At 43.6% G+C, this 19,975-nt stretch overlaps 1 protein-coding gene across 11 annotated transcripts in view; it reads right to left on the bottom strand.

Annotated features, from left to right (window-relative positions):
• The window catches only part of PUS10 (pseudouridine synthase 10), a 91,288-nt gene that overhangs the window by 51,606 nt on the left and 19,707 nt on the right, over positions 1-19,975 (bottom strand). For 10 of the 11 annotated variants that reach the window (XR_015059920.1, XR_015059921.1, XR_015059922.1 and 7 more), the window contains 9 exons: positions 13,681-13,767; positions 13,420-13,454; positions 12,211-12,322; positions 10,734-10,795; positions 10,218-10,263; positions 2,485-2,549; positions 2,114-2,199; positions 1,783-1,908; positions 771-827 (listed from right to left, as the gene is read on the bottom strand). Coding sequence is in view for 7 of the 11 variants with exons in the window: in XM_085887594.1 (XP_085743720.1) it covers positions 771-827; positions 1,783-1,908; positions 2,114-2,199; positions 2,485-2,549; positions 10,218-10,263; positions 10,734-10,795; positions 12,211-12,322; positions 13,420-13,454; positions 13,681-13,767 (676 nt within the window). In the remaining 4 variants the exon portion in view is untranslated. The remainder of the gene's footprint in view (positions 1-770; positions 828-1,782; positions 1,909-2,113; positions 2,200-2,484; positions 2,550-10,217; positions 10,264-10,733; positions 10,796-12,210; positions 12,323-13,419; positions 13,455-13,680; positions 13,768-19,975) is intronic. The other variant, XM_085887595.1, reaches the window with a different exon arrangement.

The following is a 19,975-nucleotide window of genomic DNA, read 5'->3' on the forward strand; positions in this document are numbered from 1 at the left end:
CCTTCCTGCAAATCCAAGATGTACACCATCTGTAATGTTATTGTTGTCGTCGTTTTGTAGGCAGCATGCGGCTGCTGGTTGAATCATTTGTTTTCTGGAAGCATGGCTGCACCGCTGATGCAGTGCCCCTGTTATCAGTAAGCTGGTACTCATTTTGCTGACATCGGAAGGATGACAGGCTGAGTCAAACCACATGGTGGTATTTCACTGGCACGACGGGAGCTCAAACTTAAGACCCTAAGATCTTAAGCCAGTCACATTGACCGTTAAGCCAACACCAGGCTTACCGTCTGTAATTAAACAATTCGTAACGTAAAGAAACCCTAAAAAAATACTCAATTGAAGGAATGACAATAGACAGACCAAAATGCGTACAAGAGAGGATGAAGACAATATTGATACAAGACAACAAAGCAAAAATTATTTCAAAATTTATAAACATTCCTAAACTCCAGCTTAAAGGAAGCACGACATAAAATCATTAATGCTGCAACTCCGAGCTCATAAATATATATTACACTTTAATAAAAGGAACAGGTTGACCTTGCCGGTGAGGTTAGAGAAAGCAGGACCCCCACCGATTACAGGACTACGATAGTCAAGTATTCTCTTGTGATTCCTGTCTCACATTTACTCAATTTTACAGCATGTGCCAAAGTATAACCGACAATCATACTTCAACTTCCAGGTAAGGGTTTATGTTTTACAAAAAAAACAAAAAAAAAAACATAATCATGTCATTTTGTTGACATCACCATGGATCGACACACCTTGGCCTAGTGTCCTCACATCGACGTCCTCTCTGCCAGAAGATGAGAAGTTGAAGCCTTCAAGGAGAACATTCAGAAAAAGCAGATTCAGGCGGTTTGTGTGTGTTTCTTCTAGAATTCAAGACAAATAAATAGCAACGGCAAATACAGGTAACTGGATGGGAGACGAGAGCGTTTCCTTCGCTGCGTGTTAGACAGACAGCCTTCTGTATACTTTGATGCACCTTGTTCCTGTAAATTTGTATGTAACAGCTTCCTACAACAGCATGCCCAAACTCCATCATCAAAGATTTGAAAAAGATTCAAACAGCATTAATTAATTCAAGATCATTATTATGGTGATATTAGTCAAACCAAGAGATGATAAGGATGTAAGAAAGGCTGTTTACACCCCCTCCATTTACCATCAACCCCCGTCTGGTGAAACTACCCAAACCAGGGATCACTGCTCATCTTAACTCATTCATCCCTCTTTTTTTTTTTTTCCAGACTGTGGAACGAACTTGTACATTCTCTTCAATCTCACTCTTTCCTCCATGTCTTCAAGACAGCTGTTCACCACGATCCCAGATAGTCTCCAATCCAAAAACAATGATCTTTTCCACCTGTGTTAACCACTCCCCCCTAATCCCCCCACTCCAATCCCTCATCCATCTAAATTTCCAGTTTTCCCTCCTTGGAGTTTCCTTCTGTATCCATCTTGCCCACCCCATGCATTATTTCCTGCTCCCCCCTCCTCCCCCTCCCCATTCCTCCACACACCCTTTGTTCGTACAAGTCTCCCTCTATATTGGCCTTCTCCTCTGCTGCTAGTGTTTCCCCCCCTCTCTCTCCTGATTCTTTTGCACCTTGTTATGTCCTGATCCGTTCAGTGTACCAGCTCTTTCACAAGCCTCGACTATGTAAACGAAAAAAAATAAATTTTTCAAAAGAGAACTTTGCATGTTCACCAATGCCAAACCCATCAATCATCTCTTCCTGATAAAACTCTGAATCGGTGAACATTACACACCTTCAGCCGCAAACCCCTGCATGAGCGGCTCCGAGATTAGCTCTTCAACAGACGAATCCATCCGCCTTTCTCCATCAATGATCCAAGGTGTTTGGGGTAAGGAACGAGAAAACTTGTTGTAGCGACCTACGGAAGAATAAAGCGGCAAAAGCCGATGGAACAAAAATCTCGAGGTGTAAAAAAAATAATTTTAAAAAAAAGTATCAAAACTTAACAAAACTGATGATCAAACAAGCTTGTCCACTCCTTTCACTTTGCATCGACTCATTAAAGCATAATGATTACATTTAATCTGCTGTACAAGTCATCTTTATGTTGTGGTGGTACGAACCGGCGACGTAGATCGGGCCGTGAGAGCAACTGATTTTCTGTGCTCTGCACGGCATAGACATTGGCTTCGGGGGGCACGAAGAATTGCTGTGCAAGAGGAGCAAACACGAATCTCATTATAAATCGGTGAGAAGGTGCGACATCACGAAGCGGATGCATAATCAAATTCACTCGAAGTACATTCGACACATCCATCTCGGATGCAATGATGATAACCGAAATTGGAGTACAGCAAGACATTTCATGATTTGTGGAGTTCAAGCAAGTTTGGAAGAGGAACGTTATGATTACTTTTGCATTTAACTTACTCGATTAGCATATTGCAACAACAACACACTACCTGCAGACAGACACACCGGAACGTCCCAATACCTCCGGAACTGATCCTCGCCGATCCTCGCCAAGGCCTTCGAAACTGCCATTCGTGTAAACAGACTCTGGAAAGAACAAGTGGAAAATGGTGGAGGGAAGTGCTCACAACACGCAGAGCCTGGCGACAGCACGACACCAAGTCTTATCTTCTAGCATCGTGTTGATGTTTCCACAATGTCATAATATGCAATATAGAGTAAAACTATATACGTATGTGTGTACATACGCATGCACGCACGTGTCAAGGTACCCAGCGCTGCACAGGAATACAATTACGTAGGGGTTCCGGATCGTGTTGCGCATTGAAAACCGCTGGAGTTATCGGCCTCATGGTGGTCACTTTTTGCCTACGGCCCGGCGGCAGCACTGCCCTGACAGCAGATCACAATATGCATTTTATAGCAGCCTTTGGTGGCCTGAAAATACCCATCAAGGCCAATGTGCTTTAAACCTTGCCCAGATTCTGAAGTAGTGAAACCCAAAATGTGGGACCTCGAGGTGCTACAGTTCGGCAATGAAAGAGTAAGAAACAAACCCACAAACACTTGAAATTATTCTACAATATATGAGTCAGTTGTCTGTGAAGCCTTTTCTTTGATTTTTAAACAATTCCATACTCCTGGGCCAATCGTCCAGAAATTTGCTGCACCACATTAATGGAACATGCGGTCAACGTCACGGTACAAAAAAACAACATAATAATAATGCAATTCATAATCAAATTGATGAGATTAAAAAAAAATAGAACAATGCTATGGCTGATCAAGATCCTCGCAGGTGAGGGGTGCGGAGCTTAGCTTGCCCTTCAGCATCACGTTCAAAGGTGGATTTTGTCAGGAATAAAACCAATTGCTTTTAAATATTTATTATATTCCGTAGGCAGAATATAAATAAATATTCAAAGGGTCCACATCACTACACTGAGTGCAAGTAGTCGCACGATCGTGGGCAACCTCAAACATGGGAATGAGGCCTTTTACCCCCATCATTGCCGTGGTGCACTCCCGGGTTAATTTTTGATACAGCTATGAGCGTCCATCTTCTTGGTGGTTTACTAAAGTCTCGGGCTGGCCTAGAGGTGCAAACACTTTCCTCGAAGCTTTCTCGCCTGAGTTTGAATGTCGGCCCAGCTATAAACTCACATCCTGGTGTTTTACAGGAAGAGGAAGATGACTCAATATGTGTACTCTTTTCCTTAAGGAGTGGGTGTTTCCAGTAGATTGAAGTTGAGCTGCACCGCAGCAGATTGAAGTCGATGTAGATCGTAGTAGTTCACTGCAGCAGATTTCAGTCGATCACCGACTATGCCGAGAGAGACATGAAAGTTGAAATATCGTGCTCCGTAGCAACCGGGGGGCCCAGTCCATCGGGACGGGTTGCGGCGGGTGAAAGGCAGCAGGGAGGGAGTTTATTTAGGTCAACCGTGCACTTTTTTTTAATATTATTAGAAAGATTAACAAACTAACCATCCTAATGTATCTGGCTGACAGTTACGTTGCACATAGAGCCGATCGTTTGCTTCAGCGTATGAACAGATAGTCACCGTCGATTTGTACACATGGCGGCATCGGTGCTAGCGTCTGCACGATGTTTTCATGTCTTTAGCGAAATAACCAAGTTACTTGACCAGAATATACAGTGCCTGTAGCAAATCTACACCCCCTTTCAAATTTTTCACCTTTTGTTGCCTGACAGCCCGTAATTAAATTACATTAAATCAGACTTTTTCCACCTTTATTTATACATCGAAACCCACAACTTCCAAGTGAAAAACAAATTCAACAAATTTCAGAAAATTAATTAAATATACAAAACTAGAATATCTTTGTTCGATAAGTATCCACCCCCCTGAGTTAATACTTAGTGGAAGCACCTTTGAGAGCAATTACAGTTGAGTGTGTTGGGATATGTCTCTACAAATGTTGTACACCTTGATTGGGCAATATTTGTCCATTGTTCTGTACAAAACTGTTCAAGCTCGATCAATTTGCGTGAGGAGTGTCGATGGACAGCAATCTTCAAGTCATGCCTCAGATTTTCGATTGGATTTAGGTTGGGGCTCTGACTGTGCCACTCAAGGACATTTATATTTTTGTTCCTCAGCCACTCCAGTGTAGCTTTGGGCTTTGGCTGAGTGCTTCAGGTCGTGGTCTTGCTGAAAGGTGAACTTCCGTCCCAATTTCAGCTTTCTTGAAGAGGGCAGCAGGTTTTCCTCTCGGATTTTTCCGTGTTTTGCTCATCCATTTTCTTTTCCATCCTGAAAAGTGCCCCAATCCCTGCTGATGAGAAACATCCCCATAACATGATGCTGCCACCACCATGCTTCACAGCAGGGATGGTGTTCTTTGGTTGATGTGCTGTGTTCAGTTTGTGCCAAACGTAACGTTTTGCATTTAGACAAAAAGTTACGTCTTGGTTTCATCAGTCCACAAAACTTTTTGCCACATGGCTTCAGGATCTCAGGAATGTTTGTTGCATATCTCAAATGGGACTCAAGATGGGCCTTTTTGAATAATGGCTTCCTTCTTGCCACACTGACGTACAGCCAGACGTTTGGAATGCTTGGGATCTTGTTGTCAATCCACACATTGACCAATCTTTGCCATAAAGGCCTGCAGCTCTTTCATAGTTGCCATTGGTCTCTTGGTGGCCTCTCTGATCAGTCTTCTCCTTGCTTGATCATCCAGTTTGGATTGTCAGCCTGATCTCGACAGGGCCTTGGTGGTACCATACGCCTTCCACTTCTTAATGGTTGTCTTGACTGTGCTCCAAGGGATATTCAAGGCCTTCAAAATATTTTTATACCCATCCCCTGATCTGTGTCTTTCCACAACTTTATGCTTTTTTTTGTCTTTTGAAAACATCATGGTTCTCAAGGTTGAGTCTTTGCTGTGAAATGCACTACCCAGCAGAGGAAACCTACAGGAACAGTTGATATTATTCCGAAATAATCAGAATCACTGCAATTTAACACAGGCGGAGGCCAATTAACCTGGTATGTGTTTTTGAATGCGATTGGTTACACCTGAGCTAATTTACAGTTGCTGTTACATAAGAGGGGTGGACACTTATCCAACCAAGATATTCTAGTTTTGTATTTTTAATTAATTTTCTGAAATTTGTTTTTCACTTGGTAGTTGTGGGTTACGATGTTTAAATAAAAGGTGGAAAAGTCTGATTGAATGTAATTAAATTCCATGCTACAAGGCAACAAAAGGTGAAACTTGAAAAGGGGGTGTACACTTTCTATAGGCACTGTGTATTATATACCATTTGGTCAAGTTTTTCATTTTGGAATTTTTATTTTATTTTCTCTTGCAGTAGCACCATGGCAGAGAGAAAAACATGTCTGGGGCACAATATCGAAGACGGAGGGGTAAAAAGGGAAAAGAACAAATGAAGGAAGAAGGTTCCTTCATGAAGTATTTTCCTCTGGACCATCAAGATAAAGGTGGCTCAAGGTATTAACCCGAGACCAAAACTGAGACGACAGTTTTTTCTTACAGTGTCAAGTTAAAGCAGTGTTTGGGGAATCATCAGAATGTGGAAGATCGACCAAATGAAGTCCACTACGATTAAGATTTGAAAGGACGTGAAAGTGAAAATGCCCCCAGTTTGAACGATGGTGACCCTGCCACTTGGCCAAAATGTGATCGTGTGTGACAAATTAGGTGCAATAAGAGCCAGAACAAGGTTAGCAGTTTAATTTCCCGAAAGATAATACACAATACTGGTGCACCATATATATTTTTGAAAGTTAATTGTAGGCGGTGGGGAGAAGGGTGGAGAGGGGTGGGAACACAAGGAGTCAAACAGAAGGCTGAACTTTAGCCTAGGGTGCGCAATACCCTTGCACCGGCCCTGGAGTCAATCATTGCAGTTTTCTTTTCTTTTTTGAGGTTCGTGGAAGTGCGAGTATTAATACACTGAACAGATGAGGATACAGAGAGGGGAGAAACACCAACAGCAGAGTTGAAGGCCAAACCAGAGGGAGACTTGGGCAACCAATGGGCTTGGGGAGCAATGGGGGGGGGGGTAGTACAGGATGCATAGGTGATGGATACAGAAGGAAACTCTCAGGAGGGAAAACTGGAAATTTGGAAGGAGGAGGGATTAGTGTGGGGTTAAGGGGCTGTCACACCTTGACGTTTTAGCCAGCGTATGGCAACTTATCAAAGTATATGTAAAACGCTGGCGTACGCTGAACTATTGATGTTTTTTTTTTTTAAGTTTTTGGCGTATTCATAACGAGTTGGACGGATGCATAACGTATTAGTAACGTACACAGAACGTTTCGATAACTTATAGATAACTTATACCAGCGAATGCTTAGCGTGTTGTCAGCGTTCACAACGTATGCCCAACGATAGTCTAACGTATGCATAGCGTGCGGCAGCGTATCGCCGACGATCACGTGGCGTAGCCTATTAAAAGGCTGCCGCTCGACGATTCAAACCATAACCGCACTCGACATCGAAGTGTCAACATCACCGTCATGCCCTGTCACACCTTGACGTTTTAGCCAGCGTATGCCGACATATTAAAAATTTGCCGAATACGCTGGCACACGTCAAATACGTTATGGGTAAGTTTTGTATACGTTAAGAGCACGCTGAAGCACGCCGGCATACGTCGTAGTACGCCGACAAATTTTAAGCATGCTCAAAATTTTTCGACGTATGCCAGCGTATGACTCACACGTTCCGCATACGCTGGCCATAAGTTGTACGCACGTTATGCGATCGTTGACACACGTCAGACGTTACTTGTAAGTTACTCATAAGTCGAAACACGTCGAGGTAATGTTTAGCACACCCGAAACTTATTTCTAACCTACGAGTAACGTGCTTTGAACCTATGTGTAACGTATCTCCAACACACATGGACGTATGTAGACGTATTTGATTGACGTCTTCTGGATGACCACAGAACTTACGGAACGTGTTTCTAACGTACAGCTACCGTATAATGGCGTATTGGCAGCGTTTAAGGGAATTGGAAAATAAAAATGGGCTTCACAGGAGGAACACGTCAGTGCTTCAGACTCCATGGTGAGTAGATGTCCATGTCAGTAGTGTCAGTAGTGTCAGTAGTGTCAGTAGTAGTAGTAGTAGTAGTAGTAGTAGGTGAGCGTGTCAGTAGTAGCAGTAGTAGTAGTAGTAGTAGTAGTAGGTGAGTGTGACGGGGAGGGTGTGCGTGATGATGGATCCTCCTTGCGTCTGCGTCCACGGCCAGACTTCTCTGCAGCATTCTTCGAAGGTGTCTTCAGGTTTTTTGTTTTTTTTAACCTCCGCCATTGAAGATTGGAGGTTACCGTTTTCACCCCTTTCTGCTTGTTTGTTTGTTCGTTTGTGAACAGTATTACGGAAAAACTCGACGGATTTCGACGAAACTTGGTGGGGGGGATTAGGTATGGTCCAAGGATCATGCCATTAGATTTTGGACTTGGTCCAAAATCCAATATGGCCGCTATGGCGGGCATTTTGAAATAAATATTTGAATTTTTTTTTTTTTGCATTTCTACATGTTTTAAGTTATTTCCACCCCCCCCACCCCCCCCCCAAAAAAAAGTGTTAGAGAAAAAAAAAATTTGCAACTTTTTTTTTTTCAACAAAATGTCTTTTTTGCATTTCTACATGTTATAAGTGATTTCCAACAAAAAACATGCCAAAATTATAATTGCGGCTGATTTTGGAACTTCAGGTGGATATACACACATAAAATCAATTTCTGTCTCAAGTAATCTTGTTATGACAAATGAATTGAGTATGTAAAAGTTAAAAGTAAAAGGGAAAGTTGCAAACTATAACTCTGTGAGCACTGTTGACATCAAATTGAATGAATAGGATATCAGGTTCAGTTGAGTGACCTAGCAGTAGGCGGCGGAGGTTTTGCACTCAACCGAGTACTCCCCCTCTAGTTTTTTTATGTTTTTCTACGCTGAACTATTGATGTTTTTTTAAAGTTTTTGGCGTATTCATAAAGAGTTGGACAAATGCATAACGTATTAGTAACGTACACAGAACGTTTCGATAACTTATACCAACGAATGAATAGCGTGTTGTAGGCATTCACAACGTATGCCCAACGATAGTCTAACGTATGCATAGCGTGCGGCAGCGTATCGCCGACGATCACACGGCGTAGGCTATTCATAGGCTGCCGCTCAACGATTTAAATCATAACCGCACTAGAAATCGAAGTGTCAACATCATCGTCATACCGAAGAAAAAATAAACCAATGTCACCCGCAGGGTGACCAGTATCTTGCCAAAAGGTGACCACGTGTGACTTCTTTAAGGTCACACTGAGGTGAACAGAGCTGCTATCCACCAGGAGCGACTCCTTGAGGAATATCTGCCTACGAGAGATTCCGATGAGAATAGTTCTACAGAGTAACCATGAAAAAATATGCGTTTGCCTCATAACGTCACCAAATGACGTCATAATGTCTCAAGCTTCACATATCTAGAAAGCACTCATCGAGGTGTTCAATTTGAGGTACTACACGATATGGTTCCTAAAACTTGAAAATTTGACCTTGGGGTCAAATATGTTTGACTTCAGGCCCTAACCATGAAGGTCAAGGCCAATCGCCACCAAAAATTAATCAGCTGAGCGCCAGACCATGAACTATATTCCCATGAAGTTTGAAGACGATCCGATCAAAATTACTCAAAAAATAAGGGTTTCGTCGACTCCCCTGATTTGTGACAGTGACCTTGACCTTTGACCTTGACCTTCAAAATTCTGTGCACTAAAAGTGACCTCTATAGGCCTCTGATATGCGACGTTACAAAAATTTCCAATGATAACTGTGCTCTGCAGAATTTTTTATACGTGATTACAGACAAACAAAAAAATAAATAAAAATAAAAAATAAAAACATACAAGCTGACTAACATATCTTGCAAAAACTTCGTTTTGGCAAGATAAAAAAAAGAAAAAAAAAACAGGGAGTCTGGAACACTGACGAGTTCCTCCTGTGAAGCCCATTTTTATATACCAATTCCCCTAAACGCTGCCAATACGCCATTATACGGTAGCTGTAAGTTAGAAACACGTTCAGTAAGCTCTGTGGTCGTCTGAAAGACGTCAAATACGTCAACATACGTCAATGTGCGTTGGGGATACGTTACACATAGGTTCAAAGCACGTTACTCATAGGTTAGAAATAAGTTTCGGGTACGCTAAACATTACCTCGACGTGTTTCAACTAATGAGTAACTTACAAGCAACGTGTGTCGACGTGTGTCAACGATCGCATAACGTGCGTACAACTTATGGCCAGCGTATGCGGAACGTGCGAGTCATACGCTGGCATACGTCGAAAAATTTTGAGCATGCTTAAAATTTGTCGACGTGCTCGGCGTACTACGACGTATGCCAGTGTGCTTCAGCGTGCCCTTAACGAACACAAACTTACCCATAACGTATTCGACGTGTACAAGCGTTTTAGACAAATTTTTCATACGTCAGCATACGCTGGCGAAATCGTCAAGGTGTGACAGGGCCTTTAACAAGGGTAGAAAAGTTGACATAAAATCATTCGTTTTTATCCAATGATTAATTGCTGCCAACACCCCAGCCACACACTACCACCACCGCCACCACCACCACCACTTTCCAGTTTTTTTTTTCATTCCTGAGAGAACCAACATAAACATGGAGTAAATTTGCGAGACAAAAATCAAACTATAGTTCACTTGAAACAATCAGTAAAGTTTACTTACTTGTTTGTTTTTAGCCGGCTTGAAACAGCCAGGAAAGAGAGAAGCCCTGGAAAATAATTAATGAAACCAAGTTGGAAAACTTGCACCAAAACATTGAGCAGGAGACATTCTCAAGAAATCCAAGCTACGTGATCTCTTTTTGTGGTTATCCAATGACATCGTGAACATGTCCACATTCCATTAACATAGATATATATTTATTTATTTTTTCAAGCAGGACAAGGTACGGCCTGAATGGCCTGCATTATCAGTAACGGATATCTACATTTTTACATCTACATTTTTGCACTGAGCACAGCTGACTGTGGAACAAACCTAAAAATCAGACAGCTGGGAGACAAACAAATCACCAAATTAAATATCCGAACTCGGCAGAAATGGAAGTTTGATTGACAACTGCACTCGGCAGAGACGTGGCCATGTCAGTGCTGTAGTTCAGGTGGAGGGATTAAGGTATTGAAGTGTAAATATCAGCCGATCTGCTGTTTGGGCAGTACCAGGAACAAGCACACTTACAAAAAATGGCATTCCTCTTTAGTTTCCTCGTGTGTGAAGTTTACATTCACTTCAAAAGGACTCTGCAACACACAACATGAAAACGCACCGTCAACCGGGTTGGCCTGCAAGCGTTCTCCCACGTGAAGCCCTGGAAACTGAGATGGCGAAAAGTTCCACCAGGAATAACACAATGTCAAATTTTGTGTTTCGTTTTGTTTCCGTTTTGACCCCCGTGACCCCAAATCCCCACACCGTGAGGCATGAACCCGGGGGTCAAATCCTCCAATGTTGATTATATATCTATCTATAATTCCAGCAGTGTGTGTGTGTGTGTGTGTGTGTGTGTGTGTGTGTGTGTGTGTGTGTGTGTGTGTGTGTGTGTGTGTGTGTGTGTCCGCTGTTTCTCGACAACCTCTGGTCCGATCTAATTGAAACTTGCTAAGTATATTGCTGGGGACCTGAGGATGTGCCTATTCAAGGTTTTTTATTAATTGGACAAGTGCTTCCCAAGTTATGGCCATTTATTTACCAAACCAATGGCAAGACACGTTGTTGCGTGGGCGTGGCCGATGGGGAAGGGAAGCTCAGCCACGTTCCCCATTACGGGTTACAACGTACGGGCTTCCGGAGAGTGATGACTTCGTGTATTCTAATAATTTCTCGATTTCTTATGCGCATTTATAGATAAACACAATGCCCAAGTTATGATCGTTTTCATATTAGACGGTGTATAAATTTCAGGAACATCAGAGTGCTGGTATGCTCCGAACCAGGAAGTAAATTTTTTCTCTCTCTTCTCTTCTCTTTTTGTTTTTCCTTGCCACGACATTGCGAAAAGGTAAAATACGTTGGCGCTAATTGAATAATAAAAATAAATTGCGAATAATATCGAACTTCCGGGTCATGCACGTATGGGCACGTGAGAGCGAAGAACGGCCTGTGTGGTTTATTTAATTATTATTATTATTTTTTTTTTATACGGGCACGTACTAGTACATTTAATTTTAAAAAGTTTTAAAATGTGCCTGTAATTGCATTTTTCGGAAATGTATTCGACTTTGGGGCAGAGGCAAAAATGATACTGCTCTTGCACCTACCTTCCTGCCATGTGGTGATCAGAACTACCAAGTTTAACGAATTTCTGCACAACTGTTTAGGAAGAGATAGCGTGACTCACGGACAGACGGGGCCGATTACAAAAACCCCGCTGTTTCTTCAAAAAGAATGGGGGTAAAAATTGAGAGATATGACAGTTGGTGAAGTCATGGTGATGACGATCGACTTGAATGGCTGTAAAAATGGAACTGTGTAACGGCCAATGCAACTCGGATTGGGAGAATCTCGGTCATGGTGGTCAAAAATCAGGTAGGAACATGTGGAAAAATAGCACACAAATCACACATCGACGGGGCTGTCTGGTTCGGCCTTCATCACAACTTCTTTGTAGAAACTTCCCAAGGTGTATGTAATGGTCACCATGGGTGGAGGATCTCACCTTGCCTTCAACGGGCACACCCAGGCACTCGCTCAGGCCCTCATACACCACCCACTTGTATGCCTCCTTTAGCGATACCAAATCACTCTTCCAACTGTGAGGGTCTTCCGCCCTGTGTGACAGCAAATTTAAAGTCACGTCACATGGATTTCGTTAATAAACACACCGGTGCTCACAAAGACTGTCAATGCTTAGAATGACGAACTAGTCTTGCTGGTGAAAGCTAGTGTCGATCGCAGTTAGTGGACAGGTAGAACAACTGGCGAAAACAGTACATTGATCGAGGTGGGCTAACCGCCATGGAACGCAAGGAAAACCTGGCGTTTCAGGCATCAACCCTTCGTCGGAGCAAAAGGGTGAACCCGAGTAATAAACATCAGGTGCTAAATTATATACAGTCACCTCCTACACATCTCAGTGCATATTAATGTGCATCCGAATTGCATTCAATGAAGAAACAGAAAAATATTTCAGGCTGTTAGATCAAGTGAATGGTTCAATATTTAAATGTAATATTTTTTCCAAAAACCCATCCATTAAGTCTGCGAAGCGATACTCTCTCTGCTTACATGTGGCATATATAGACGACCTTTCTGACACGTGGCATTCATCCAGCCTGTCGTCCTCTTCTTTCGTATGCTGTACAAGGCTGTGGGGTCGCATCATCAGCTGACGGTGTGGATGTGCCACTGATGCAGTGTCCTCTATAGGTTAGGGCAGGAATTTGTAATTTGTTGATGGTTCAGCGATAATTTGCCTGCTAATCGCAAAGGACACTGTGGGATCTTTAATGTCCACAAACTAATGCCGGCAGATGAGACATCCAATTTAACATCCTTCCGAGGGACGGCGCACACATTCATGAATCACCCTACCTGTTAAACAGCAGGATGACAGTTTACAGCTGGGTCGGAATTTTATACCCAGGCTAGATAGCTTAAAAGGTGAGTGTGCATACCCCCAGCTGTGCTGCCAGCCCTTACCACTTTATTAGATGGATTAAATTCCATTACCCATAAGCCACCAGTGTGCATCTGCAGTGAAAGACTGTTGTTGCATGATAAGCAAGACATGGCCGTCCAAGCAACACTTTCCAAAGGTGATGACGTTATAAAGCACGACTTGTACAGTTACTCAAATTATCGGCATTATAAGCAAGGACAGCACAAGGAGTCAAACAAGACGAAGGATCTGACGAGTTAAACATACCTACAAGCTTCTTCCAGAATGAGACATGCTGCATGCTGAAATCACAAGAGAAAAGTTATTTTCAACTTTGGAAATCGTAACATTGCAGAGAATAACTTCATCAAAACGGTTCGTAAATCCTTCAAACATGAGGAGGTGCCAAACGTTCATCGTTTTGGTCCCTGATTATACCAGAAAACTACATGCGATGATGCATCCCTGAAAGCCCCCTCCAAACCCCACCTCTACCCCAGGAAGAAGAACAGCAAGAAGAGTACAAACCTCTCGGACCGCCAGCTGAGCAGGAAAAGACACTGAAACGACGACGCTTCCAAATTCAAAACCAGACTTTTTCACCTTGTTTCCCAGCTGCAGAAAGACAACCGCGACACAAGCAATAAAATGACCACTTCCAACTTTACAAGTTAAAGCTCTCAATGAATATACCACTCAAAAATGTTTTGAAGGCTATGACAGGTAGGCCCAGGTATTGTGAGACATCAAGAGGTGATATAGTTGTGGTGCCTGGTTCGGTGGCGAAGACGACCGTGAGACGGAGTAGTTGGGCCGTCTCCCACCGAACACCGGAATTGAAGGTCGTCACTCGGGACAACTCCGAAGTCGACAGGTCGCTTAATGGACCATGGACGCCAATATTTCAACCGCGCGGTTAGGGTCTTTTTGTCCGATTCCAATTTACCTAATTAGCCGCGCAGTCTCGCTACCGGGGAAACCACACACTCAGCCGGCTTTGTCCGAATCGAGTCGCTGTTACCGACTCGGATCCGGCGTAACCGAGCGGAAATTACCAAAGCCACGTCGGTCCAAATGACAATTGACAATTTACGGCACAATCGGCCTCCCTAATTCTCAAGCCCGAACCATACTGGGTCAATGAAAGAAAGCACAGACAACGAACTGGAGCATTTAACAGTTATTTATTTACAATGTAAGAGGGAGGGAAACACAGAGCAGACTTAACCATGAATAAGAATGCAGGCAAATGTACAATGGAATCACTTAAACAGTTCTACTTACAGACTGGCCACAGACAGACAGACAGACAGACAGACAGACAGACAGAGACAGACAGACAGACAGACAGACAGACAGACAGACAGACAGACAGACACCCAAAAAGAAATGGACCTCGTGGGTCTTTATTCGGCCCTTCAGCTCGGGATGGAAGGCGAGCTGAGGGCCAGAGTATGGCCGGGTACCTGGCCGCCTCGTGCGGTTATACCGGCTCCAACCCACCACGGTGGGACTCGAACCCACGACCCGGAATCAAACAAGCCCACGATCCTGGCTGCCACGAACGACGATCGACAGCACGAGCTGACAACACCTCCGCCACGACCACCACCACCACCACGGCCACCGAGGAACCCCGAAAAAGACCGCTCGCCACCTTTCTTATCCCTTCCCCGGGCGGGTGGAGGGATCCGCTCTAAGGTAACTCGCCCCTGGATTGGTCAGGGGCGTCGGGCGATCGGTGTCCTCCCCTCATTGGGCGAGGCGAACATTCCATCTGGCTGGGGTGGGGTTGGCCCTGAGATGATCTCACCCCCGCCTATGTCCGTGGCCAGAAACACGTGCGTAATGGCGCTGAAGAGTCAAGGGGGATTTCATGCAGAAGACTAACTAAAAAGAAACTCGCAGTGCACACATGAAATTCCCATTAGACATAGGGGAGGAATTCTAACTAGCCACATATACTTAGCGAAATAACTAAACTTTGGGTCAACTGTATGTGTGAATGCGAATGGTTCCCAGATTCGTAACAATATGCATGCAGAGAACAAGGACTGGTGTTTGTGACTTTAATTAAAGAAAAATAAATAAAAAGGACAGCGTGGAATTTCAACATCTTTAGCCCGTCCCCCGTGCAGCGGAAGATGGGGGTATTGCAATTACGTGTGTGCACGTGTCTGTCCGGGCCGTAACTTTTTTTTTTACCATTTGAGCTTTTGTCATCAGATTTTCCATAAAGCTCTTTATTATAAGAATATGGTGAAGACAAATAAACAATTTTGTTCAAATAATTTAGATTATTATTCTTAAAAATTATTATTATCGTTAGTCTTTGACCCTTTTTTTGCTCTTTTTTAACTTTTTTTTGTCTCTCTGTCTCTGTCTCTCTCTGACATGGCATCTTCTTCCAGAATAATCCCATCTCATCAGCGTTAAAGACCTGCTGCGTCCGAAATCCATTCTCCTCGAACAGTTTCTTGAGCTGCGACTGGTAGTTCTCCACAGCCACGCAGTCTGCCGATGCTGCTTCCCTGGCTAACTTGACACCATGGAGGCTGAATGTTCGCAGACGCGCAACGCTTTCGCCCGTATCAACAGTCTCCAAAAGGGCACTTTTTTTCCTTATGCATTTGGTCCTCGATGCAAGTATTAAGGGTTTATTCCATCCTTTCAATATTTGGATCATCAGTCTGGAATGGCACTTCGGCATTTTGGGAAGCACTTCAACTACCCGCATGGACGCCGAAAACGACTCGCAACTCAGCTCAAAAATGGTGAATGCCCGAAATGATGCCCTCGATAACTAAATATGTATACAGAGAAGTTGCTCACAATTGGACGAAATTGCGACAGCAAAACCGGTGACATTTAAGAGCTTACTGTACTCCTACAATTAGAAGTCTTCCCCGTGCACTCAAAAGCACTTTCGATTACAAGACTAGATATGGGTAAAAAAAATATATATATGGCGGAATGTATGACCATCCACCCTCTACCATCATCGCACTCCCTCCACCCATTTACTCCATATATGATTCTGCTATGAACTACGAAGTCATAATTGTTGCATTATTGAAAATCTTTTCTGATAAAGTTTATCCTCTCTCAATGTGGGTGTCCTGCCTATCTTCATGTCCTTTGCCCATTTATCTGTGTCATGGTCCACATGTTGCTCTCCACTGCATAGTCCTCTCATCTCACTCTTCCATAAGCATTTAGCTTTGCATTATAAAAAGCTAACGCCGGCTGCTGCCATCACAAATAATGCTTTCTACATGGATTTTGAAATCAATCAATCAAATCATTCGCTGACACCATCTCGTGTCCCATTTCTGGGTTTTGGTCATTATTTCATGCAGGTGGTTACCAGTTACCACTCACTTCTACACTTGTGGTTGTGCACATTAACAGTCGTAGGAATCGAACCCACACCAGTGCAGTTAAGATTGAAGAAAAGAATCTTTAACAACTCTCGAAACCAAACTGTCATGGGCTTTTAACTCGATGGTCAAGCTCAACGATTAAGGGGTCGGCTAAAACAACCATTTGCTTAAAAGATGTATGAAAGTGAAGATGATGATGTATTCCTAAGAAAAACCAAGCTGTTAAAAACTAAATTATGCGACTTGGTTTCGATTAATTTTATTATTCTTCACAAAATCAAACTAGGTCTGATTTTATCGTACACATCTTGAAAGAATATCATTGTACAACGTACATAGGTATTGAAAACAACAGGGGGCTGGAAGGATAGCTTAAAGGTATGCACAATCAACTCTGAGCTGTCTAGCCTGGGTTTGAACCCAGATACAGACATAAACTGTCATCCCGATGTTGCAGTTCAGAGGCAGAGGCAGAGGCAGAGCGATTCATTAATGTGTGTGGAGTCCCTCGGATGGACGTTAAACCAGACGTCCCATCTGTCGGCATTAATTGGTGAATGTTAAAGATCCCATGGTCTCCTTCCTGAAGAGTAGGCAAACCATGACCAGCCTGGCCAAAATCCAAGTTCCTGCCCTTACCGATAAGTGCCACTGTATCAGCAGCGCTGGTGCATCCCCAGCAAATGTTGCTATCTGCAGTCTACACATTGTATGTGAAAGAAGAATAATCACCTGATTGACAAGTGTCAACAAAAGGGTTCTCTCATCAGGGAAAATGCAAGGAAATTGCACCATTATCAAAAAGGCCGAGTCAGAAGACCCTGAATAGGCCACAAGACCCAGCATACACAGCCCATGATTGCTTCTGCAACATATATATATATATATATATATATATATATATATATATATATATATATATATATATATATATATATATATATATATATATATACACACTTCTTCTTTCGGCTGCTCCCGTTAGGGGTCGCCACAGCGGATCAACCCTATGATCCGCATAGTGATTTGGCACATGTTTTTTTACGCCGGATGCCCTTCTTGACGCAACCCTGGTCGCCTCTTACGACACAGGGATATGGTACACCTATTTTAACCGGGGTATACAGGTACTCATTTCGCCGACCTCGGACGGATGACAGGCTGAGTCAACCCCCTGGTGTATTAATTCAGTGGCCCAACGGGGCTTGAACTCAGGACCTTTTGGATCCCAAGCCGCTGCCCTAACCACTGCACCAACACCAGGCTCGTATGTATATATATATATATATATATATATATATATATACATATACATATACATATACATATACATATACATATACATATACATATACATATAGATATAGATTTCCACCCGCCGGCGTGTGAGCGACCGTGTTTAGCAAATGGCGGCCGCCTCGCCTACCGAATGGACAATCCAGTCGCAGCCTTCTTGATCGAACGCCGGAATCCCGCTACGGGTGTGTTTTGAGCACACCACAGCCGAGTCAACACTCGACCCACGCTACAGGGTCAATCACCGAATCGTCGATATACCTCATTAGTCGTGCGGAAAGATGACCGAGAGACTGTACCTCAACGGGGCCGCTTGGAAACGAGCCGCTTAAGCAGCTCGCTTCGTTTTGGGATAACCGAGCGAGGTATTTATCTCGCAGCCCCATTGGACCCGATCACTTTATCGGCTATTTAAAAACCAACTATATTCCGAATGCAGAACGGCAGTTCAATTAGGGAAAACGACGCGACGAACGGGTTAACATTTAAACAAGCACATTTATTGAATAAGCGGCACATATGCAGTCATGCAGTCATATAATCAAGCAAGGCAAGACACGCATGCAGTTTGCAATCGACAAAGGCAAAAACAAAAGCACGCATGCAATTATGTAACATGTAAGGGACAAACCATGAGCAATGCAAAAGAGCTACTACTGTCTATCTATTATGTACACACTTAACAGTTCTACTTAAAGAAATGGCGCCACAACGTTCACGCAAAGAAACAAGGAAAAACCCCAGGACAGACGAGGGGTAGACTGGACCTCTTGGGGTCTTTATAAACACGGAGCCGTGTACACCGCAAAGGCTCCGAGAGACCAGGCTGGCTACCTTGTCCCTCGTGGTGACTCGCGAGGGCGACCCTCGATGTCCCCTCTCCAGTGGCCCACGGTTAGGCACGATCCGGCAGGCCACGCACCTTGGCTCCGCTGCGCTTCTCTCTCCAGCTCCTCACCGCGGCTCCACACACTGCCCACAACTCCGACACGACACTTTTTTTTTCTCCTCCACACCCAACAACCTCCAGCAGAGAGCGACCTTGCGTTCAGCGCGTCCTTTTATCTTCACGGCACCTCGCCCTCCCTTCCGCCCCCCCCTCTTCCAGCACGCACGAGAAACTTCCAGAAGAAGGGCGTTTTCCTCGCCGAATTGGGGCCTTTCTCATTCTTTTCCTTTTTCACAGCTGGTCTCGCTTTTTCCCGCACATGTTGAGAATCCACTCGCAGGGTGGAATCCTCCGTCGTTGGGGGGGGGGGGCGTCGTCCGTTCTCCCCTGATGAATGCCAGGCTTCTCGCAACCATGCTGAGGTGGAAATGCGGTGGTGTGGTTGGTGTTATGGTGGTGTGGCTGGCATTTTGTGGTGGTCGTGACGGTGGTGTGGTAATGCAGTTGGTGGTTAAGGTGGTTGTGGTTGTGGTTGTCTTAATGGTGGCGTGGCTGGCGTTTTGTGGTGGCCGTGATGGTGATGTGGTGATGTGGTTTTGGAGGAGGTGATGAGGCAATGCGGTTGTGGTTGAGGTGGTTGTTCCAAAATAACGACAGCAAAAGAAAAACGGTTAACTCAAAGATCACAGCCCTGCACACGAATAATTGCCCGTTAAACATCGGTGGGGAAGTCTATCTGAAAACAAACTTATCGACATAACTGATCTAAGGACCTATATGGTGCTCTGCGAATTTCCACAGCCGGAACAATATGTATATGTGTATATATATATATATATATATATATATATATATATATATATATATATATATATATATATATATATATATATATATATATATATATATATATATATATATATATATATATATATATATATATATATATATATACATACATATACATACATATACACACACATACATCTATCTATCTATAATTCCAGGTGTGTGTGTGTGTGTGTGTGTGTGTGTGTGTGTGTGTGTGTGTGTGTGTGTGTGTGTGTGTGTGTGTGTGTGTGTGTGTGTGTGTGTGTGTGTGTGTGTGTGTGTGTGTGTGTGTGTGTGTCTGTGTGTGTGTGTGTGTGTGTGTGTGTGTGTGTGTGTCCGCTGTTTCTCGACAACCTCTGGTCCGATCTAATTAAAACTTGCCAGATATATTGCTGGGGACCTGAGGATGTGCCTTTTCAAGGTT

The sequence above is a fragment of the Eptatretus burgeri genome, chromosome 7 (genome assembly GCF_056783735.1).
Source record: "Eptatretus burgeri isolate ZD-2024b chromosome 7, Ebu_testis_v1, whole genome shotgun sequence".
Classification (NCBI taxonomy): domain Eukaryota; kingdom Metazoa; phylum Chordata; class Myxini; order Myxiniformes; family Myxinidae; genus Eptatretus; species Eptatretus burgeri.